Below are 25376 nucleotides of genomic sequence, written 5' to 3' on the forward strand. Positions count from 1 at the left end.
AAATAAATCTTTTAAAAAAAAAAAAATGGCTTGTATAAATGGATAGATGGTGGTGCATTCACTAAATTCAAATAAAAGTTATGATTTTATCCATTACATAAATGTTTATTGTAGGAAAAATTAGTATATTAAAGCAAAAAGGCCAATTTTAAAAATCATAACTGGGAAGTGGATGTGGCTCAAGTGACAGAACTTCCACCTACCAAAGGGGAGGACATGGGTTCGATCCCTGGGGCCTCCTGGTGAAAAAGAAGAAAAGAAAGCATGCCTGCACAGTGAGCCAGTGCCCGTGTGGTGAACACAAGTGCCTGCACAGTGATCCAGTACCCGCGAAAGTACCCACACAGGTGCCCACGTGGTAAGCCCGTGCCTGCACAAGTGAGACACACAGCAAGACAGTGTCGCAATAAAAAGACAAGGAGAGAGTCAAGGTGAAATGCAGTAGAAACCAGAAACTGAGGTGGTCCAATGGACAGGGAACTTCTCCCCACATCAGGAGTCTCCAGGATTGAATCCCAGTGAATCCTAGAGGAGAGAAAATAAGAAGACAGCACAGACAGGAAAAACAGTAGGGAGGGAAGAGGGGAAGGGGGAAAAATAAATAAATATATCTTTAAAGAAAAAAATTATTAGTAATTCGATCACACTAAACATAATCTTTATTATGATTTAACATGATGCATGTCCAGACTTTTTTTATATATAGATATAGATATATATACATTTTTTAAAACAGGATCATACTAAATGCGCTCTTTTGTAATATGCTTCTTTTCTCACTCAACAGGATGTTATAACTATGTTTCCACAGCAAAATATATATATATATTCTTCTACAATGTGATTTTAGTTGACTACATAATATTTCATCATATACCAAAATAGTTTTTTCAACCAGTCAGCTAATGTTTGACATTTCTAATTTTTCACTATTCTATCAGCACTGCCAAGAACATTTTATGTCCAAGTCTTTGCCCACATCCTTTGTCCTTTCTTGATAATTAAATCTCTACAAAGAGAATCTTAGGGTCAACCTTTAAGTATTCTTTAAGGCTTTGAAAAGCCTCTAGAAAACTTGCACCAAATTGTTCTCCTACCAATAACAAAAATAACCTTAATCGCCAACGCTTTCCTAGCCCTGCTCAGTGCCTTGCACTGTTCCAAGAACTTTACGTACATTAAATTATCAATCCCTGTCACACCATCATAATAGAGGTATACTGTTATTATCTCCATTTGCATATGGAAAGCTGGTAGCCAGGGAAAGAGTCTCTTTTCCCATAGTTTTGTCAACACTGGGTATTACCTTTTTTTTTTTTTCAATATAATGGGGGAAAATGACATTTCAGGTGTATCTGATACCTTTCACCTAAGTCAATTTAATATTTTTAACAACTTTTTATATTCTCTATTATTCTTCATATTATAAAAAGGAGAAATAGAGCATTTCTGTTAGAGTGATATGCCCAAATAAAAACACATCTAGTAAATGTAGAGTTTTCTGTGGCTCCAGAGTCCATAATCTTTCCTCCATTATCACATTGCCTCTTCAGCTAGAGATTAGTTTTGTTTTGTTTTTTTAAATTTGGTCTTGTCCTTGAGTAAAATCTTCAGTTTGCCATACCAGGGAAGAATTCACTCTGACCCGCTCCATTTAGCATTTGATGATGGGGTGCTTGAGGGCTGGTACAGAGGTTGCCTCCCAGCCTCGTTGGCACTGCAAAACAGCAAATGCATCCAAAAATATGTTAGAAAAAAGAAAGGCCTTTGTAATGAGCCTGGCCTCCCTTTGTCTTGTGAGGTTTTAACTACTGTAATTGCTTGTAGTGTGAAATAGTGTATTTTTCATGTATCTATTTTTATTCCATGTCTATCTGCTTATCTGCTTTTTTGTTTTGTTTTGTTTTGTTTTTTTGTTAACTCACTTGAATCCTTGTGGGTATTTTTTCTGTGAATAGTATTGCCTTGGGAAAACACTCTCTCATATACACACACACACACACTATCAGGATATGAAGGCTAAATAGGGTAGAATTTATTCTTTTAAAAAGGCTAATGTTAAAGTCTACAGCAGATGACTTTCTAATCCATACTGTATTTAATTGGCTGTATTGAACCATACTACAAATTAAGTCTTCTCTGTAATTTATTCTGTCAGACAGTAACCCTCCAAACAATTTGATACATCGTTTAAGCATTGTTAAATGATTCATGGAGATGCTACGAAAAAAAGATTTAATGATAATCAGATAAGAAACCCTCTGTTCACAGACTGAGTACTATGTTAAATGTCATGAATTAACTTCACTCATTCATTCAGTGAGCATTTATTGAGCACCTACCTTGTGCAATACACAAGGAACAGTATTAAGAGCAGAGGTTAAGATTGACAAGAACCAGACATGGATCTTTCTCTGAAGGAACTAACATCCCCAACATAGAGAGAAACCATGGGCACAAATGCTCTCCTCCAGGCCCTGTTCCCCAGACCTGGATATCTTTGTATACTATTTCCTTCTGCCTGGAAACCCCTTTCCCCTTTATTCGATGGGAACTTTCCATTTCTCCTTTGAGATTCAGTCCAAGGTCACCTGCATTGCCAAATTTCCTTTTTACCTTCTCCCATTTCCGCTCTGATTTGGCATGACACCCTGTTCACACTTTTATTATTAAGCTTGTCACATAATTTTTAATACCAATTTTATTAATATATATTAATGAAGCATACAGTTCATCCAAAGTGTACAATCAATGGTATTTGCTAAATCATATGGCTGTTCATTCATCACTTCAGTCATTATTAGAGCATTTTCATTATTTCAAGTATATATAATAAACGAAAAACAGACAAATAATCTAGAAAATTCCTCACCTTTCAATCTCTTTATGCTTCCCTCACTGTACATAGCTGCTGTTTCAGGCTATTCTATCCAAAGTGTATAATCAATGGCTTTTAGTACAATCACACTGTTGTACATTCATCATCTCAAAAATTTTAGAACAATTTCATTACTCCAAAAAAGAAAGACTCCACACCCCTTAGCATTCCTTCCTCAGAAATCTCCTTTCATCTTTATAAATTGATTTATGTTTACATTTTATATAAATGGAATCATACAATATTTATGTTTATGAATATAAATGTCTGGTCTCCATTAGTATAATTTCTTTTTTGTCTGATATTAACATTTTGTACTATTAGCTTACATTTGTTCAGCTTCAAAGAAAAATGATCTTACATATTCAATTCTACCCATATTCATATTTCACATTAATGTATTTATATTTCACACAATATATTTAGCTCATAATAGGGCAATCATACAGTATTTGTCCTTTTGTGTCCGGTTTGCTTCATTTGACATAATGTTCTCCAGGTTCATCCATGTTGTCATATGCTTCATAAATTCATTTCTTCTTAAGGCTGCATAATATGCCATTGTGCTCATACTCCACAATTTGTTTATCCATTCATCAGTTGATGGATACCTGGGTTGTTAACAACTTTTGGCTATTGTGAATAATGCCACTATGAACACTGGTGTGCAGATATCTATTTGTGTCACTGCTTTCAGTTCTTCTGGGAATATATAGTAATGGTATTGTTGGGTCACATGGCAAGTCTATATTCAACTTCCTTAGGAACTGCCAAACAGTCCTACACAGTGGCTATACCACTCTACATTCCCACTAACAGTGAATAAGTATTCCTATCTCTCCACATCCTCTCCAGCATTTACAGTTTTCTGACTTTTTAATAGTGTGAAATAGTATCTCATTGTAGTTTTTATTTGCATTTCTCTAATTACTAGTGATGTTGAACATTTTTTCATGTGTTTCTTCACCATTTGTATTTCTTTGGACAGTTGTCTTTTCAAGTCTTTTGCCCATTTTTTAATTGGATGTTTTATCTTTTTATTGTTGAGTTGTATGATCTCCTTATATACCATGAATATTAAATCCTTATCAGATATGTGATTGCCAAATGTTTTCTCCCCTTGAGTCGGCGGCCTTTTCACTCCTGACAAAGTCCTTTGATGTGCAAAAGTGTTGAATTTTGAGGAGGTCCCATTTATCTATTTTTTTCTTTTGTTGCTCGTGCTTTGGGCATAAAGTTTAAGAAACTATTGCCTACCAGAAGAACTTGAAGATGTTTTCTTTCATTTTCTTCTAGGAGTTTTATGGGTATTGTTTTTATACTTAAGCCCTGATCCATTTTCAGTTAATTTTTGTATAAAGTGTAAGACAGGGATCTTCTTTCTTTCTTTAAGATATGGCTATCTAGTTCTCCCCAGCACCATTTGTTGAAGAGACTGTTCTAGCCCATCAGGGTGGGCTTAATAGCCGTGTCAAGAATCGCTTGACTGTGGATGTGAGGGTCAAATTCTGAGTGCTCGATTCAGTAGCATTGGTCAATCTGTCTGTCCTTATGTCAGTACCATGCTGTTTTTACCATTGCAGCTAAGTAATTTGCTTTAAAGTCAGGAAGTAAGAATCCTCTAACTTCAGTCTTCTATTTTAAGACATTTTTAGACATTTTTTGCTATTTGGCATCCCTTACCCTTCCAAATAAATTTGGTTATTGGCTTTTCGATTCCTGCAAAAAAGGCTGTTGGGATTTTTATTGGGATTGTGTTGAATCTGTAAATCTGTTTGGATAAACTTGACATAACAATATTTAGTCTTACAATCCATGAACATGGAATGTCTTCTTCCATTTCTTTTAAGAATGTTTTGTAGTTTTCTGAATACAGGTCCTTAATGTCTTTCGTTAAGTTTATTCATAAGTATTTGATTGTTTTAGTCACTATAATAATTGGAAATATTTTTATTTCCTCTGCAGATTGCACATCAATAGTGTATAGAAATGCTATTGATCTTTGCATTTTAACCTTGTATCCTGCCACATTGCTGAACTTGTTTATTAATTCTGGTAGCTTTGTTGTGGATTTTTCAGAATTTTCTGTGTATAGGATTATGTCATCAGAGAATAGTGAAAGTTTTACTTCTTCCTTTCCTATTTAGGTACATTTTATTTCTTTGTCTAGCTTTATTGCTCTAGCTAGAATTTCTAGCACAATATTGAGTAATAATGGTGACAGTGGGCATCCTTGTCTTGTTGCTAATCTCAGCAGGAAAGCTTTCAGTCTTTCACCATTGAATACAATGTTAGCTGTAGGCTTTTCATATATGCACTTTACCATATTGAAAAAGCGTCCTTCTATTCCTATCTTTTGGAGTATTTTTATCAAGAAAGGATGCTGTATTTTATCAATGCCTTTTCTCCATCAATCGAGGGGATCATGTGATTTTTCTTCTTCAATTTTTCAATGTGGTTTATTACATTAATTGATTTTCTTGTGTTGAACCATCCTTGCTTATCTGAGATAAAAGTGACTTGTTATATAATTTGTGTTGTGTAATTCTTTTAATGTGCTTTTGGATTCTGTTTGCAAGTATTTTGTTGAGGATTTTTGCATCTATATTCAATAGAGATATTGCTCTGTGATTTTCTTTTTTGCCAGATACAAAATTCTTGGCTGACAGTTTTTCTCTTTCAATACCTTAAATACATCTTAACACTTTCTTCTCTCCTCCATGGTTTCTGATAAGAGGCTGGCACTTAACCTTATCAAATTTCCTTTGTATGTAATGCTTTGTTTTTCTCTTGCTGCTTTAAAAATCTTCTCTTTAGCTCTGATATTTGTCATTCTAAATAGTAGGGGTCTCAGGATAGGTCTGTTTGGGGTGCATTGTCCTTCTTGGATATTGATATTTATTTCTGTCATAAGGGTAGGGAAGTTTGCAATCATTATTTACTCAAATATACTTTCTGCCTCTTTTCCATTTTCTTCTCCTTCTGGAATGTCAATAACGCTTATGTTTTGCATTTCACGTTGTCATTCAATTCCCTGAGACCCTGTTCCATTTTTTTTCCATTTTCTTCTCTTTCTGTTCTCCTGTCTTTTCCAGTTCAGATGTGTGTCTTTGAAATCACTAATTCTGTCTTCAAGCAGTTCAAATATGTTATGTGCCTTTAATGTATTGTTAATCCCATTCATCATTTCTTTCATTCCCATAAAGCCTGTTACTTTTCTTTGCAGACTTCCAAATTGTTCTTTATGCTCATCCAGTGTCTTCTTAATATTCTTTATCTCTTTAGTCATATTTTTTCTTTAAATTCTTTAAATTGATTTAGGAGAGTTGTGTGACTATCATTGATTAAATGCCTTAAACCCTGATTCTCTAAAGGATATTTGGTTTGTTCCTTTGGCTGGGACATCTCTTCTTTTTTTCTAGTATGACTCATAATTTTTTGCTGATGTCTAGGCATCTAATATGATGAATATTTACTCTAATTATTTTTTCTTACCTATTATTATTTTTTCACAGCTCTTTGATATTTGGTTTAACTTATCCTAAGTCTTTAAAATTGCCTAGCTTAAGTTACCAAAATTGTGCCAGGGCTCTCTAAAGGGGCATAGACTTTCTCCCAGGAGTGGGGTAAAGAGAGCTCTAAAGCAGTTTTTGTCCATGTAATTTCCAGACCAGCCTGAAGATGGTGCTTGTTGGTGCACCTTTCCACAAAGGTGTATCTCTCTCAGTTTTCCTTTGTTTTCATCTGGACAGAGCCAAGATTCAAAGTGGACTCCACTGGCTGAATTCACTGAAGAAAAGCCCTCCAACTCCTCTTCCCTTTTTTTCCCCTTATAACAGCTGTCAGGGAGGAAAATGTCTGCTCTCCTCTCAGTCAGCTGCAATGCGCCAGAAGTTTTATTCCCACTGAGTATCTTGGGATGGGGGGAAGCCCTTCTTGGCAGCTGGGAGGTTTAGTAACTCACAGTTTGTTGTTTTGGCTTGTTCATCTCTCTGTCTCTCACCCTTCTCCGAGTTACAAAGCAATGTCCTGATCTGCTGACCCCCAAAGCAGGTCCCTTGGGCAGCTTTTGGCTCTTTCTCCATTGTTTTTGTGAGTGTACTGAGTCTAATCATCCTAATCCAACAGCATGTTCCCACAATCCTGTCATATTATTTTGATTGATATTTTCTTTGTCTACCTCTTTTGTGGGATTCCAAGCTCCCTCTTGAGACAGGGACTATTTTTTTTTTTTAGGCCAGTAAAAAGAATTTATTGGGAAATGGAGGAAAAGAACAGAACTTGCTGAGAAATGGGAAAGGACAGAAGATTTGGTGTGGGCTCCTCTAGGCAGAGAGAGAAGGCTTTGGCTTGTGCGGTCACCTTATAAGCTATTAATTATTCCTTACCTTGCTAATGCTAAGAGAAGGGGCCCCAGCTGTTATTTCTTATACCACCAATAGTAGGGGCCAATGGTGAGACCTGTTTGGAATATCTGTGGCCTCCCCTCAGCACTGGAAAGAGAGGGACTATGTTTTAATCATATGGGTAGATATAACACTTAGTATGACACCTGGAATATATTAGCCACTCATTAAATTCATGTGGCTTGGATAAATGGATAAATGTGAAACAAAATTAAGAAATGCAAAGCATCCTAGATAGGACAAACATAATGCAATGGGAGTTAAGACGGGGTTCTTACTAAGGAAAAGAAGAGTATCAGGGAGGGTTCCTTGAGCAAGTGAGATGTTGGAGCTAGACCTTGAAAAATAGGTATGATATAATTAGGTGGTATTCCTGAAGCATGGATCAGTGGCTAAAGAGGGCATTCGGCAGAGAAAAACATGTGAGCAAGGTGGGAAAGTATAGATTCCAAAGGGGGAATGATAGGCTATTCAAGTTATTTGCAGCATAAGTTACCTGAAGGTCGCTAGTGGCAAGTCAGATTGGATTGAGGAGGTTGATACCTATATTGCCCTTGGAATTCTTTAGTGACTTTCATCCACAGGGAAAGAAGGGGGTTTGGAATGGGAGGAATAAATGAAGCTGTGCTAGAAAGATAGCGTGTTCCTAAAGGATCTATTTCTAAGACCAATGGACTGATTTTGAGCCATACTTCAACATCTATATACTAGTTACTCCAAGACAAAAACTGTTCTCAAAAGGAAACTCGGAAGAAAGGAAACTAGAATCAGTCTTTCCTCTGCTTTTGTCCTCCCAACTCTGACCTAGTTGTGTGAGATGGTTCTCCCAGCTACCCACCCAGGACAACTGTGTGCTGGCACAGAAACCCCACAGAGACCTTCCTTTATCTCTTGACTAATGTGTTGGCCCCTCTTTTCTTTTTTTTTCCCCCTTAGGATTATGGCTAATCTTTTATTGTACTGTTTTCTATATACAAGTGATCCCTTACTGAAGTAGCTATTTTATTATTATTTTTTAATTTTTAAAGAAACTTTATGGGAAACGGACTTTGGCCCAGTGGTTAGGGCGTCCGTCTACCACATGGGAGGCCCGCGGTTCAAGCTCCGGGCCTCCTCGACCCGTGTGGAGCTGGCCCATGCGCAGTGCTGATGCGCGCAAGGAGTGCTGTGCCACACAGGTCCCCCGCGTAGGGGAGCCCCACGTGCAAGGAGTGCACCCATAAAGAGAGCCGCCCAGCGCGAAGGAGGGAGCAGCCTGCCGAGGAATGGCGCCGCCCACACTTCCCGTGCCGCTGACGACAACAGAAGCGGACAAAGAAACAAGACGCAGCAAAGAGACACAGAAAACAGACAACCGGGGGAGGGGAGGGGAATTAAATAAATAAAAATAAAATCTTTAAAAAAAAAAAAAAAAAAGAAACTTTAGATTACATAAATGTTACATAAAAATATATAGAGTATTCCCATATGCCCCACTCCCTCCCCTATCACACTTTCTCATGTTAACAACATCCTTCATTAGTGTGGTACATTTGTTACAATTGATGAACACATATTGAAGCATTGCTACTAACTGTGGATCATAGTTTACATTATAGTTTATAGTCTGTCCTGCACAATTTTGTAGGTTATGACAAAATTTATAATGGCCTGTATCCGTCATTGCAATGTCATGCAGGACAATTCCAATGTCCCAAAATGCCCCCATATTATACCTATTCTTCCCTCTCCCTCCCCTCAGAATCTCTGGTGACCTCTGCCTTTATACCAATGATATAAGTTCTTCTATTGCTAGAATAATAAGTCTATAGTTGAATAATATTAAGTCTACTTTAGTCCATTATTCATTCCCCAATCTTGAGGATTTGGGGACAGTGATGCCCACTTTTTTTCCTAATTGAGAGGGGGCTCAGATCCCATGCGGCAGAATGTAACTATCTTGCTTGCAGTTGCAAACACTCTCTGTTCCTTGGGATGGGCATTGTTCATCATCGTGTCCTTGTTAGTTGTCCTGGGTGTGTCCAATGAACTGGAGAGTAGGTGTTGCAACTCTGCTGAGATTAGACCAAAAATTTAAGTCTCTGGAACATCTCTTTATCAAGTATAGTGCTAACTATATGTTCAAATAAAAGGGACAGAAGAGCCATATGTAAGGAAAATATAAATGAGTCACTCTTTTACACTGGGGAACATAAATTGCAAAGTAAGGCCCACTGACAGGGTACCGAATTCCTGAGATGTCTGCACTGCTTAGTGTCTGGATGGCTCTATAACCCTCAGGAGCCCCACTATTTAAGGCACTGTTTACCATAGCAGTCAATGAGATCCTGCTGAGGCGTGCATAAGCGTACCCTTGGGAATGACCTCCCAACTCACTTTGAAATCTCTTAGCCAAAAAAAAAATCATTTGTATGTACCATTTCCCCCTTTTGGTCAAGGTCTTTTTTCCCAGGTGCATTGCTAGTCGGTGCTTGGTAATAATCCCTTGGTGCCAGGAAGACTCATCCCTGTGAGTCATGTACCATCCTGGGGATAGGTAGTATGTTTAGATGCAGAGTTTGGCTTAGAGAGAGGTCACATGTGAGCAAGAAGGAGGATTTCAGGAGGTAAATCTTAGGCAATATATAATACTAGGCTAAGTTTCAATTTCACACACACAAAAAAAGGTTCGTAAGTACAATCATCAATATCAAGGGCCCATTGTAATGATCTGTCTTCCTTCACCAGGCACTGCCCTTGTACTCAGGGGATTCTTCCTGTCTTATTATGGAATGTACCAGAACTCCCCAGGATGGGAATCAATATTCTTTCAGTTATTGTGTGGATCTCCACCCACCACAACCGGTCCCTTGAACACTTGATCATATTCATCTGCCTTAGAGGCATTCCCCACATGAACCCCTTCCCATGCATCCACCCATCCCTGACACCCTGCAGCGGTGATCCTCCCCTGCCACAGTTGTGATCCTGCTGTGATCTAAAACCTCTCCAAAAAGGAAGTCAACAAAATAACCAAATAAAAAGAAAATAATAGTTTTTAAAATAACAAATAAAATGCAAAAATTTTTTAAATTTGAAATAATAAAAAAAATTTTTTAGACATTGTTTCATCACTGTAAGATCTGCTGTCTTATATCTACAGTGATATATCCTTCCGTTTATTCCCCCAGTGTCTTTTTTTTTTTCCATTTTATCTTCAAAGAAGTTTTAGGTTACAGAAAAGTCACATACAGAATGTAGGGGATTCCCACATACCCAATGCCCTCTCCCTTTTTTCCTCTCCCCTACTAATAACATTTTATAAGAGGATGGTACATTTGTTACAATTGATGTACAAATATTGAAGCATTGCTACAAACCATGGTCAATGGTTTACATTATGGTTTACATTTTTGTTTTGATGAAATTTAAAATGGCTTGTATCCATTATTGCAAGATCATGCAGAACCATTCTAACACCCTGAAAATGCCCTATGTTCCATCTCTTCTATTCTCTTATCCAATCTGGCTGTTTCCACAGATAGTGCAGCTGGGCCTCTCTCCCGAGAGTAGACTTCCAGGTGTTGTTGTCTTGATCTTTTTCTTTGAGATCCCTCTAGCTGACTTTTACTCCGGTCTCTCTGACTTACAGCCCTACATGAACTCACATGAATCCAAGAGTCTCAGTTCTGCCTCTTTCCTCAGTTGTCCCTTCTCTTGCCTTCCTCATCGCAGCTTGTCAGGAGATCATGATTTTGTAGTTGAAATAGGGACCCAGGAGTATAAAGAAGGGAGACTGTGGTGCTAGCTACATAATCTTGCCTACTTTATTCAATGCTTTGTCATCCCGAATAGAAAGGACTATAACCTGGGTTTGGTACTGGTTCTCCTAGGACTCTTCCTGGCCCACAGTTCCTTTATCCTTAAACTCAGAGTTGACTTATGTGATGTTCAAGATTCCTTCTGGCTTCCACTCTCTTTGATTCTGCTGATAAAATCTACTTGAAGACATGGAGCAATTTTGAGCCTTAGTGAAAACTGTTTGCAAGATGCACTAAGTTGCTAAAATGAATGTGATAACAGGACTGTGGGATTAGCAGGATTCTAATGCATTTGTATTTCCAAGAATCTAGATTATGTCTGCATGGTTAAAGCTGGAGGAGGTGGAGATATATCCCCTCACAGACTATTTTAGTTTCCCAGCTGCTAAAACAAATCCCATACAATAGGTTAGCTTAATCACCAGAATTTATTAGCTCATGGTTTTGAGGCTAAGAGAAGTCCAAAACTGAGTCATCAGCAAACCAATGCTTTCTCCCTAAAGATTTTAGCATTCTGGGGCTGGCTACCGGTGATTCTTGGCCCTTGCATTTTCCATGATATGGCAATGCACATGGCAGCCTCTTCTCGCTTCACCTCCAGGTCCTGTTGACTTCCAGCTCTGGCTGTTCCCTGTGGCTTCCTTTCTGTGTCCAATTTTCTTTGCATATAAGGACCTCAGCCATATTGAATTAAGGCCCACCTTCCTTCAGTTTGGGCACACCTCAACTAATAACATCTTCAAAGGTCCTATTTACAAATGGGTTCACACCCATTGCCTTTTGTGAGGGACATGATTCAGTCCCCAACCCAGACTCTTAATTTCCAATTGAATGACAGACTTTCAGAGTAATCTTTTCCAACATGTCATAAAATTAACTATAGGAAAAGGTAATGTTACAAATATCTTTAAGAGCCTCATGCACACACACAGCTACATTTTGTGAGGCAATCTTAGGTATCATCAGCTGTTAAAAGTGCTTTGATTTTAAAACACTTAATGAGGATTCCCAGATAAATTAAAACTCCTCCATCTGCTGTCTTGCATGGTAGGTGATATTTTACCATTGCACAATCATCTTCAAATCTAATTCCACCAGGAAAACTTCTAATCACAGTTTAATTTTAGAGCAATATTCCACTTGGCAATCAATAAAGCACTGTCGTCAAACTTTGACTTAATAAGAGACGTGGGTAACATTCTCCACATTATGGAGAAAGGAAATACTTTCAGGAAAGGGAGAAAAGGAGAAGAATGTCTTTGTCTCTCACTTTCCCCTGCTGCATACCATCCTAGCACACAGAAGCCTATAAATCAATACCCTTATGTGTGAATATAAATCTCATCAATTTTGCATCATTAACACCATGAAAAAACTACCACTCTTTGAGCCATTTTCCTCTACTAGCTAAATTTGTTTTCTTGATAAAATAAGAATACGTGATGGATCCTCCTTATTTTGCTAACAAAGCATTTCCTTCTTCACCACCTTTAGTTGTGTCAAAATCCATACAGTTGTCTTATTGCTCCTTGAAGGGCTAAGGTGAATGGGCAGTGACACACCCTCCAAGCATGATATCCAGTGAGCAGGAGGCAAACTGGACAGACCATGAAGCCTAAGTGTGATTCTCAAGAATAGTCAGAGGTTAGTGAATGATCAGGTTAGACTCAGGATGGCTAAGCAGAGGCAGCAAATAGAAACGATACATGAAGTCAGAAGCTGGGAAAGATGGCAACAGGCTGGAAAGTAGATGTTTCAGAAGATTAGGGCAAGTGATCCAGAACTAGAGCAATGAGCATAATGAGCATGAGAGGTCCACTGTCCAGGGAGGATGCTCAGCGGTACAAGGGCCAATGGCCTAAAGCATCTGGGAAGGCAAAACAAGATCTTAGGAAAAAGCTAGTCCAGGGACTCCAAACATTTTCTTAATTAAGTTCCCCCTGTGGTACATTTCTACATTCTGTGGGTTTACCAGGGGGAAGATTTTTGTCTGCCATAACAACTGCATTTATAAAATAGTCATTTACTTTCTTATTTGAAATATTTGAATCCACGACTAAGTGCCTTTGAGATAATATGCACAAGCATGAGATCAGGGATAGAGCAACAATAACCTGGTATTATTCTAAATAAACTTGGCATTTTTATTTGCATGCACCATAACAACTGCAGCCTTACTAGGAATAACTATACAATTTCTGTTTAGCTTTTTGAAATGTAGAAAATTGCTCATGGCCTCTTTTTATTACCTTTAATGACCCCTATCGATCCAGGGCTTAGGGTTAGGAGCCATCGATCTGGTCCAAACCCTCATTTGATAGATGAATGAACCCAGCTTCAAGGAAGTCCAGTGAGTGCCTTGAGTTCACAGAGTGACTGGAATCCAAGCCTCCTGACACCCAGTATAATGAAAAGTCCCTTTATAAGGATTTTAAACACATCATCTAGCATCCAGATGCATCTATAAACCTTAACAGAGTACTCTTTCGTGAGAGTTGCTTTAAAGATCACCATTGCCTAAGAGGATGATGAATTGTATTTGCTTAAACTCAGGTAATCAAGGCGAGAAGGTCAGTTTTCAAAAGATTCTCATATCACTGATCATTGATCCCAGTTTACTTCAGCTCAACAGCTATAGGCTAGGCACAGCACAAGGGGCGAGAATGACAGAGATGAGGAAGACAGAGCCTGGTAGGGAAGACAGACAAGGAATGGGGCAACAGATGGGAGAAGGAAGAGCTATGAAAGCAACCAGCCCAGGGAGCTCTATGTGATGAAGCCATCGGGAGTTTCAGGATCACTAGAGCATAAAGTTCCATGGAAACTCGAAAGAGGGAGAAAGTATTTCTACAGAAAGAAGGAAAGCAAGCCTTGCTCAGGGAACGTTTTACAGAGGTGGTGCTATTTCCAATGGCTCTTGGAGGAGGAGGACTTGGGAAAATGAATAAAAGGAAAACAGGCATTGCCGACAGAGAGACCAACCTACGCAGAGGCTCAGAGATACATGCAGCCCCACCTCAAGCCCAGATGGTGACTTTGTATAAAACAAAGGTGTACTCTGAAACCATCTGGCAGAAAACTGTTATAATGATTTTACTGATCTATGGTCCTAAACTGTAAATGGCACTCCCTGGAATTGTGCAGTGTACAGCCTGCACCACAGCCGGCAGGGGCCCTGGGGATGTAACTGTATTCAAAGTCAAGTCAGAAGTTAGGCTGGGCTGTGTGGTGAAGAAAGATCTAGCAGAAGCCTCTGCTGCTGAAATCGACTGACGTGCCCTGGCAAGCTGAATGAAGCCACCTCCGCAGACGCTCGTCCTGCATATGAACAGCCCTGTTTATCATCTTGGTCACAGCATCGAAACCAGGGAGGGAAGCCTCCATTTCTCAAGGACAGGCATGGCTCTTTTTCCTTCCATCTGGACCAAACAGCTTTTCCAAAGCCCCTCGGCACTGTTCACACGTAGCTGAGACACATCACGTATTGATCAACAGCTTGAAGGGAAAGTCCCCTGAAATATGCTTTTCCTTTTGTCTCTGATAGGCCCTTCAGCATCATCATGCTGTTCATGAAATTTCCTACATTGCAAAGGACATCACAGACCACCGGGCCTTTGGATACGTTTGTGGGAAGGAAGGGAATCACAGATTTGTGGCCATAAAAACGGCCCAGGCGGTGAGTACCCCCATCCGAGGGGGATGCCTCTTCTTTTAACATTAGGGGGCATCACAGAGTGAGACAGCTCATCGTGATGGTATGACCAAGGTATGTCACCACCAGAAACTGATGCTCAGCTTCCAGTCTAGAAAAGATTAACAGCCTTGAGCAAGGAAACCTACTCATACCCATCCAGTTTTGTTTTGTTTTGTTTTTTCCCTAATGGGTATTTCCTAATGACTAATTATTTTCCTTTCTGATTAAGCTGGTTGGAGGCACAGTATACGAATAAGTTTCCTTGTGTTCATAGCCTCATTTAAAAAGAAAATAAGAGAAGACAAAAAAGCTCTTTTGCATACACCCTACCCTAATTTTATTGTATTCGAAATTACTAATAAATAAAAGCAATGGCTTTTATGCTTATGATTATTATGAATTTGCAAATATAATTAGTTGAAGAAATGAACTTTAGCCTAGATGCAATTTACTAAACCAATATAAACAAGGTAGAATTAATTAAGGGTGGAACGCTTTCAGTTTAATATAAAAAGGAAAGACTGCGGGTTGTAGCGGGCAAAAACAAAACTCGGTCGTCACGCAGCTCAGTTCTGTTCCCTTTTTAACACGCTTTCCACCTTTTACCTCAGGCTGAACCTGTTATTCTGGACTTGAGAGATCTCTTTCAACTCATTTATGAATTGAAGCAAAGAGAAGAATTGGAAAAAAAGGCACAAAAGGATAAGCAGTGTGAACAAGCTGTGTACCAGGTATACCTGTGAATTTATCCTGGTGCTGAGAAGATTGGGGCTTAAAATAAAGAGATGTGAAAACTGACAGATAGGGCTTCCCTCGCTGCTGCCAAGTAGAAATAAACAAAGATGAAAGGTTCCTGTGTAAATTACAGGCACCCAAAGCAGACCTTTAGAAATGATCCCTTATTCTCTGAAATTCTAGACATTTCAGAGAAAGTGAGATCTCTAAAACAGGGAAAGATTTCTGGGGAGGAGGGAGGAGGGCTAAAGAAACACAATTGTTCTTGCTGTTGTTAATAATACGGAATGGGGAAGACAAGGACAGCTACAAGGGTTCTGACTTTTCCTGTGTGCATTTTCTATCTTAATGATCCGCTAGCCTATCCCAGAGCTGGTTACTTTGTTGTCCTGTAATTTCTGAACACAGTCTCACATTTCTTCCTTTGTATCCTCTGCTTTGCACCTTCCCTTCTCTCACTCTGCCATAGACAATTTTGGAAGAGGATGTTGAAGATCCTGTATACCAGGTAATTTCTGAAACTGATTGGGCTTCTCAGCTGAGGAATGGTTAGGCCTCTGGCCCAGCCATTTTGTCAGAGACTGAAGAAGCCACTGACTGCAGGGCCTGGAGAGGGACCAAGATTATTTCTGAGGGTGACGTCTGCCAGCCCCTTCAGGGCCGAATTTCCATAAAAACTAACAGAAGTTTGGCCGACATCAGTAACATGGGATTTAGAGATACGTTTCTCCTTCTTGCCTCTGCATCACCCCCCTCCACAATCTGTAAAAAGTTTGGTGCTCCCTCGAGCTGAAGGTTTTCTAGAGTCTCTTGAATATTCTGAGTTCATTAGAGAGAGAATGAATAATGAGGTGGCTAAGAACTGGGGACGCAGCCCAACATGTTCACATAAGCCCAAAGGGCGGTTTATAAGCCTATGAAAGGCTCTGAGGAGAAACCTCTGTGGACCCGAGGGCCAGGCTGACCTCTGATTACCTGGTCCATGCCCTAGGGACGAGGGGATGGAAAGAGAGGGTGATCCCAGAGATCTCTCTGCCCGTAGCCATCTCTTGGGCCCTCTCTAAGGATGGTGAACTATTGGCTTCTAGCCTGTGCTCTGTTCCAAGATGCAAGAAAAGCGGGAAAGGAGGCTTTTCCTTCCCCTGCACTTATTCCCAGGGAGAGTGTTGGACAGAAAAGAAAACCTGAAGCCCATGGTTCTATCTGGAATATACATATATGTGTGTCACATATGCATTGTATATTTTTGCATACTTTCACATAGAAAGCTGGAAATGCTCAGAAGAAAATAAAATAACGTATAATTTGAAATGGAGGAAGTATCTAGTGTATATGGCCAACAAAACTCAGAGACGCATTTAACGGAATGCCCTGGCTTTAGGATCCTCAGGGGCTAGGATTTGTTTAAAATATGAGCTCAGAGCCTGGCTAACTGGCTTGCAGAGAATGAAAATTATTGCCCTCTTTTGAAATGTTCTTGTTCTTGAGAATCTGAAACATGCAGATAGAAAAACTGATTTTCCGTATTTAAAACTGAGAGCACAAAATAGGATGATATTTATGGGGTGAGGAAGTTTGGGGCTTCTGAGCACTTCAGAGTTGGCTCAGGACCCAAAGGAGGCGACAGCTGTAACCCCAAGTTTATGTGGCATTTCCAAGCATTTCCGGCTCAGCAATTGCAGAGCATTCAGATCTTCCGAGATGAAACCCCATTTGGGGAGAGGTGATAGCTGCAGAAAAATTCTGCGGGGGGCCCTGTAATCATTACTAAAGGGCTGACCATCAGACCTTGGAGTTTTTCTTAGGAAAAACAGGAATGTGCAAGCTACATTTTGTTATTTCAGTAATCTAGTTGTTTCTTCGTGGTGTTTTCTCTTATGCCTGTTTCTTTAATGCTCATTGTGATTTGTATCTTGAATTCCAAATGCTTTTTTTCCACTTTCTTTTTCACCTCTGACCTTTCCTCCCTGGCTGCTCCTGTAATAGTACATTGTGTTTGAGGCTGGACACGAGCCAATCCGTGACCCTGAAATGGAAGAAAACATTTATCAGGTATAAAATTGCTTGCCTCTCTTACCATTGCATCACTACTAGGAAATGCAGCAGCAGGACTTGAGAAAGAAGGGGTCTTTCCTGAGATGACCACAGAGTGGTTTTCATCATCCCGGGTTTAAGATACCTTTGTGTGAATTGGCTTCTCATCCCCCTGCAATTTACCAGTACTTTTCCATGCTTTGTTGTTGAAATACTTAATGGCCAGTTGAGTACAGTGTTTTACTTTTTGACAGATCTTAGCTACTTTGAATAGACACAAAAGTAAAATACTTCATTTTACTAAAAGAAAAATGAATCGGAGGGTTGTTGTCCATAACACGGTAGGGCCCCCCATTCCTCAAAAGAATTTGCTCATTGAATTCCTTTAAAAAGCCAACCCCACTACTGAAAAATAATGTGGAAATTCAAAATATTTGGAAAAAACTTTGGGAATATTAACTGAATAAAAAAAAGTACAGTTTAAGGTTTTATCCATCGAAAGTTAAGGTAAATTAATATTCTTATATATCTGCTATGTATAGAACACTGAACATACTTTTCAACTCCTTTTAATTCTCACAGATGATATAAAGTAGGTAATTTACATGGGAAAACTGAGACCCAGAGAAATTGAATAGCTTCTTCAGGGTAGTACAACTATTTAGAGCCAAGTTGAAACTCAGAAGTATATCTGAAGGCATATCCCAAGCTCCTTCCATCTTATGATTCCATCAAAGTAATTTGAGTAATCATAGTATAGTAACATATCAAACAAATATGATGACCTCTAATTTTTCACTAATGAGAATTTCAGTCCTAATCTGAAATATAAATACTATGGGAGAAGGGAAAAAATGTTATATATTTAATAAGGGATTTTAATTTTCTTAATTTACTTTATTGTGTGGTCCACTATTTTTCTGCCTTGGGAATGTATTACTTGTATAAGAAAAGTAAAACATATTTTCAGTTTGTGTCAAATGCATCAAATTTTAGGTGACTAAAATATAATTTTAGTTCTAACACCAACTCTGTCTCTCTTTAAACCAGTCTTATGGAATATTAATCTAAGTATTTTTATCTACTAGAGTCATCTGGATTTTATCCAAGTTTGAGATTGTGCTTTGAGGTTTTGTGTAAAGTCGTGGCTTACAAAGTTTCTATCCTTTAAACAAACATTGCATTTGTCCCCAGTGTCAGATTTTAAAGTACAACATTGCAGTATCTGCATATGAGGCCAAAGAAACCATTAAACAGTCATCCTAGCAAGAGAAATCACCTTTTAAAGTAGAATTAGGCTTTTTAGTTATAGGAGGCTTCTGAATCTAGCCTTAGCTGTAATTGGCAGGGCCCCCATCTTGGGGCCAGGTCCCTTAGTATACCAGAATTAACTGGTTTAGACAGTAGAGTTCTGAGTTCTAAACACTTGTCCTCTCTGAAACTCAAGTTTCCTGATTTATAAAATAGGTGAATGATTTCTCCCTAATTTGCATATCAATGTGAGAATGAAACTAGCTCATGTGTAAATGCAACTTCTAAATCACTGAGTCTGGTGTGCACATTAGGATGCCATATCCTGGATCACAGAATGTGGTGTCTGTGTGTGAATTTAGGATCTTAGTAACAGGACTAACTCAGCCATAAATTCATCTTATCAAGTTCCTTTCTCTCTCTGGGCCTCAGTTTACTCATCTGTAAAATGAGCGAGTAGAACGGATGGATCTCTCAGGCAAGCCCCTGTCCTGCTGTTTGCAACTAATGCCTCCCCATTCGACTTTGATTCTTCAGGGAAGCATGTTGGCTAGTTTTAGAGGACATCAAGATTCACAGAATTCGGGTGTGTGTGTTTGTAGTTTTTGCAAACATTTATTGAGTGCTGATAGTGGACCAACTGTGTCAAATTGTCGGGGTTACGTGCATTATAGAGTATCTCACTACAACTCTCTGTGGAAAGTGAGGCTCACAGAGAATTAAGGTCTCTTGCCCGGGGTAACAGTGCTAGCCATCGTATACCTTCAGGTCTTTCAGATTCAAAAACCTCACACTTTACCCCTTTAAAATAAAGAAATCTAGAGGCTCTTTTCAGCTCAGATTTCCTTGATGCTGAACTTCACAGTTGAGATTCTAAGTATATTTCAAGTCACAATCTAAAAATCACACTTGTCTTCACCGCACTGACCTCCTAATCTTCCCTTCTGTCCATCATTAACTGGAAGGGACCTTTTAAGGAAATGAATATTTTATCGCCCTCTATTGGAAAGGCCTCTGGTCATTTTCTTCTCCGGTACAACCAGTCTGCTGGGGCTCAATTTGCTTAACAAGAGATAAGCTGGTGGGTCTAAAGATAAGGCCAGGCTTTTAAGGAACTGCTATTAGGAACCTCTTTTTTTTTTTTTTCAAGGGTCAATAAGCATTCAGGACATATTCCTCTTGATTGCAGTGGTCTTGTGGGTTAGCTTGGCTAGGATGCTCTCCAATTTTATTCCCCTTCTTTTTTCTGGAACACAGTGAATAGACCTGGGACCTAATCCTTAACTGTTCTGTGACCTTGAACAAAGTACCTGTGTCTTAATTTCTTGGGATATAAAATGGGGGTAACATATTGTCTGCTTCTAGAAATGATGTGAAGAAAGAACAGCACCCGTAGGTTCTTTGTAAAGGGTAGTTCCCTTTACTTCCTAATGCCATGGCAGATGCTGTTCAGGATGCTTTTGAAGGATGTGGTAGGTGAGGTAAAGCCTACCTTGCTGACCTCATCCTGTCAGAGAGCCTGGCAGAAAGCTGCAGCCTCACTTGACTTTGCTATTTATAACTCCAGCATACGGCAGGCAGAACCCCAGGAGTAAATGTGACCTCTCTTTGAGGATCAGTACTCTCACTATCCAAATTATATTAATAATAACCGTCTCTCACTTTGAATGCCTCAGAAGTTACCAATTGTCTTTCAAAGACTATACACAGCCTCAAAGGACAAAGCACTTTTACACATCACCCTTCCCATATTCTGACAGGTAGGAGGAGCAGCAGTGTTGACTATTATTTTAAACATAAGAAAGTCAAGTCCCCCCACTTTAAGTGTTGTGCCTCTGATTCTAAATCCATTGTTCTTTCATACCTTATCAAGCTCTCTATACCAATGAGATCGTAACTTCCTAAGAAGGCAAGTTTATTCTTTCGCAAAATCATTTCTAATCACCTAAGATGTGTCAGGTATTGTTACTTTGAAATTATATAACTCTAGTCCCATGCCACACAACACACACTTGAACAGCCTCTCCACATCATTAATTACTATACGAATGAACTAAAAGTGTCTTCTGTACATAGGCCACTTGATGCATCATTTTTAGAGTAATTTTACATCTACATAAATATTCATTATAATAATTTATAGAGCCCTTAACAGGTACCACGCACCTGGCAATATAATCGTGACCATGGCATGGTCCCCACCCTCAAAGAGTTTACAGTCAATCTGTTAGATGTAGGAAACTGAGGTTCAGGGAAGAATGGGAACTCTCTGAGATCACCTTTGGCAAAACTGGGATTAGGAGTAGATCTCCTGGTGCCTTCTGTCCTTGAACTTTGAACTCTCCACAACATTGTGTTACTGTAATGGTCTGTATAGATTAAATGCACCAGTGAGGCAGAGATGAGAGCTCGGACCACGTTCTTGGGCCATGTCTCTCTCTTGTCTTCATCCCTTTAGCGCTTTGCCAGTGTTTTGTCCTTAGCATGCATGAAGTAAATGCCTGATGATTAGACATTTCTTTGATTAGCCTGTATTTACAGAACAAGTGCTAGGTGCTGGGGATACAAGAATAATAAAATATTCGCCCTGCCTTCAGCGAGCTTACAGAGCAGTGAACAGACTAGAGAGCAGACAGCTCCAACGAGGTGTGCTAACCCCCATGATAAGATAAAGCACATTTTACACTCTGTTTCAGTAGCTTGATGGCGTTTCCCTCTCCCTGTGATAAGACATGGAGCTCTGTTAAGTCAGGGGCCATATTTATCTTGTTTGCTATCATTGTTCCAGGCTAAGCACAGTGGGTGACATGTAATAGGGACTTGATAACTTTTATTGTTTAATGAAAGGATGCACCAGAAGTTACAAAAGTACTGAGGAAAGCTCCATACCAGGTCTAGAGAGGCAAGCAAGGCCTCTAAGAAGATGTCCCAGCTGAGATAAATCTTAAAGGACAAACAGGCGGATTGATATCTCACCCATGGGATGCCCAAGTGGAAAAGCTTTTTCAATTATGCACAGTTTGGGTTTATCCATCCCACTGCTTTGCTTCCATTTGCAGGGATAATTGAGAATCAGCCGCGGTTCAGCTGTGCTAAGTGCCCATCGTGAACAGTGAATTACGGGAAACAGAATGCTGTTCATTTTGCTCAGCAAAGGGTGAGCTAGTAAAAACAAAAGTGAGGGCTGAAAATTTATTGGCCCTCGTTAACAAGGATTCTGTAGATGTTCTTACATGATTCCTTTCAGATGGAGCCCAGTTATCAGGAGCAAAGAAATTACATTCTTCATTGGCTACTACAAAGTAGGATTTGCAAGAGCACCCCTGAATGTGCATCTTCTACCCGGCCATGTGCACTCAGAGTTCTGCTTTCTGCAAGAATGTGCAAGAGTTTCTGATAGTATGGAATAGAATGTCAAAGAGAAAGAAGCACCCAGAAGAGCTGTGGCAACAAATGGCAGTGAGAGGCAGCAGTCTGTATAGTGCAGCAGTTAAAACTCTAACTGCCTGAGGGGAGGTGATATGGCTCAGAGATTGAGCACCGGCTTCCCACATACAAGGTCCCAGGCTGGTTCAGTCCTGGTCCTGGTACCTTAAAAACACAAAAAACAAAAAACCCACAAAACAACAACCAAAAACTCTAACTGCCTGGACTCAAACTCCTAGCTCCCTTGCCCCATGGCTGTGGGACCTCTCAAGCCTCATTTTCCACCTTTGCAGCACCCGAGAGTTTGTCATCCCTACCTCATAATAGACTTGTCCTTAGGATTACATGAGAATGTATGTAAAACATAAATGTTTAGAACAGAGACTGGTACATAAAAAGTGCCCATTCACTGTTGATTCATGCTGTTAATAATAAAGGTCATGTTTAGTAGCCAGAAAGAGCTCGATTTAAATCCCAACATTTACTGGCTTTGAAGCTTTGGGCAACTTTTCTTAATATCTCTGAGCCTCACTTTGTTCTCTTTCAAATAGAGATTATAATACCACCTTCTTTGTTGTAAGGATTTTAAATTAAATGAGAGTAGAAATTATAAGGGACTTAAGGAATATGCTCAAATTCTTATTTCTCTTAGGAAAATGGTATAGTAAGCTATTCCAAGTCTAACAGACACTTTTTTTCCCCTTTACTATTCCCCATGTTCCTCTTTGGTACCTTTATCCAGCAGACATTTCATGAGTGCCTACTGGGTGTTAGGCACTAATCAAGATATCGGGAGCACAATAAGAATAGGAAATGATGCCTGATCTTAAGGAGCCCCTAGTTTGATGGAAAGAAAGACACATAGTCAGTTTTAAAACATTGCTGGCTGATCCCTGCTGTGAGGTATTAGTTCAGGTGGATTCCTTGCTGGGGAAGGAACAACTAATGATTGCTTCCAATCTGGAATGTTTAAATGCAGAGTCCTTGATTGACTCATTAGAAAAGTATTCAAGTAGTCATTATTGTTATTATTATGAAATATGTTAATATACATATTTATGTAATATATCAATAGCAAAAGTAATTATCATTCTAATACTTTACAGTGTCATGGTGCCTAATGTATATATAATTTCCATGTTCTCATATAAGCCTCACAATAACCTCAGAGAGAGGCAGAGTTGATAGTACTCATTTTACAATAGCCAGACTCAAAGGGGCAAGCGACCTGCTCAGGTATTGCAGTTAGCATGCAGCCCAGATAAGACCCATTGACTGGGTGAGTAAGTAAGAAAAAGGACGGAAGGAACGAAGAAAGAAAATAGAGATAAATGTTGGAAATAATCAGGATCTCTTAGATTCTGGTGCCTGGTTTTTCCTGCCTTTTATGGGTCCTTTTCTTAAGTGAAAACCTTCAGTAATTATCAGATGGCTTGCTATACATGATCCAAACAGGAGCTACAATTTGTACTAGGTTCCTGATATCTGCTGTATTTTAAATCACCTGGATTTCAGTCTTAATTCTGAGCAGTGTAACTTCAATGACAAACTCTGTGTAATCACTTTGGGCAACTCCTCAGCACCTCCATGGGCCCAGTTTTAGTCTTTGATGAAATGAGGATTTTTTTTGTCCCACCACGTGATGTCTGAGATCTCTGTAGCTTCCTGTTCTGTGACTCTGAGAGGAGCCTAAAGACAGAGACGTCCTGCAATCCCTAGGTAGCTGACGCCCACACCTGTCCTTATCCATTTTTTTCTAAGGACAGGAGCCTGGCCTGATGCTTTCACAGTGAGAGCAGCCCCTGGGTTTCTGGTCCTGCCTCCTAAATACACTCAGGCCAATCTGGAGTTGAAGTCTGGTTGCTTTGTTCTTAAAAAGTGGAGTATGAAATGTTTTGACTGTGTCAAACTTGATTTTCCATAGGTTCCCACCAGCCAAAAGAAGGAAGGTGTTTATGATGTGCCAAAAAGTCAACCTGTAAGTGTAAGTATATCATCTCTCTACTGCTGGCTCCGGGGACCTGGCACTCCTACTGAGACTGTTTCTGCAACCTGAGGAAGAGAAACCCTCTTCTGCAATAAGTGTCATAACCCATACTGGGGCTCCTCAGTAGACCAGTGGGAAGGAGGCATCAGGCAGAAATGGTGGGGTAAGGAATAGGTGCCAACCTGGACGAAGGTCTGGATGTATAAGCGGGAGTGAGTTGAATCATACAGACTGCTGGGTCCAAGGGACTCAAGGTCTTAAGTGTCCCAGATACTCCATGGCAATAAAACTGTCCAGCCAAAGATTTGATTATATGGAACGCTTCTTGAACTTGCATGTCATCCTTGCACAGGGGCCATGCTAATCTCTATATCGGTTGCAAAGTTAGTTGAAGCGAGCACTGAAGATTTAATTATACATGGTCAAGTAGGGGAGAGCGTCTTGATTCTGGAAAGGGAGTTGCCCGTCCAATTTAAAAGTGGTTGAGAAGCCTCAGAGGACCAATAAGAAAAGGGACCACCCAAATGGGCAGAGCACTGTAAAAAAAAAAAAGGCCATGTTTCATGGGCTTGCAGAACCCAGGAGACTCACTGCGTTAAGGGCGATAGGAATAATTCTACATCCCCTCAGCTGATGGGTCTCCTGGGAAGTGAGACAGAAAGGAAACTCACCAGCTCTCTGGTACTTCCCAAGTCACTCCTAGGCTGAGGATACATATTTAGGATTTCCACATGGTACTCAGAAGGCAACCTCTACACATAATTCAGGCAGCACTGGGAAGTCAGTAACAAGTCTTGACCAAAGAGAGGCCTGTGACTTTGCATAGCATACATTAAAAAAATGAGGCTCTTTAGTCACTATCAATATCCTTCAGCTCAATAATGTGGAAAGAGGATGGACTTTGAAGTCAAGCAGACCTTCAGAATCCCAGCTTTGCCCCTGAGAGACTGTGACGCTAAATTGATTCTTTCTGCAATATCATTATCAGTTCTCCACCCCATGCTTGGAGAGGGATTGAGACTTATTTGCATGCTTCAAGATAAGATTGATAAGGAGCCTTGAGAGTCCATCCCATGAGGAGCAACTGAAAGACCTGAACTGTTTTTATTGGAGAAAAGAAACCATAAATATGGAGATGGGGCTCCAAAGTACCACCTTTGAGCAA

General features: G+C 39.7%; 1 protein-coding gene and 1 pseudogene across 7 annotated transcripts in view; one reads left to right on the top strand and one right to left on the bottom strand.

Moving 5' to 3' along the window:
- The window catches only part of DAB1 (DAB adaptor protein 1), a 1209360-nt gene that overhangs the window by 1124413 nt on the left and 59571 nt on the right, over window positions 1–25376 (top strand). For all 7 annotated transcript variants that reach the window (XM_071217425.1, XM_058303509.1, XM_071217424.1 and 4 more), the window contains 5 exons: window positions 14629–14760; window positions 15390–15509; window positions 15983–16021; window positions 17500–17565; window positions 24149–24208. In XM_071217425.1, the coding sequence (XP_071073526.1) occupies window positions 14629–14760; window positions 15390–15509; window positions 15983–16021; window positions 17500–17565; window positions 24149–24208 (417 nt within the window). The remainder of the gene's footprint in view (window positions 1–14628; window positions 14761–15389; window positions 15510–15982; window positions 16022–17499; window positions 17566–24148; window positions 24209–25376) is intronic.
- LOC111765849 (U6 spliceosomal RNA) lies at window positions 24519–24610 on the bottom strand (annotated as a pseudogene).

Source organism: Dasypus novemcinctus, chromosome 9 (assembly GCF_030445035.2).
Source record: "Dasypus novemcinctus isolate mDasNov1 chromosome 9, mDasNov1.1.hap2, whole genome shotgun sequence".
Lineage (NCBI taxonomy): Eukaryota > Metazoa > Chordata > Mammalia > Cingulata > Dasypodidae > Dasypus > Dasypus novemcinctus.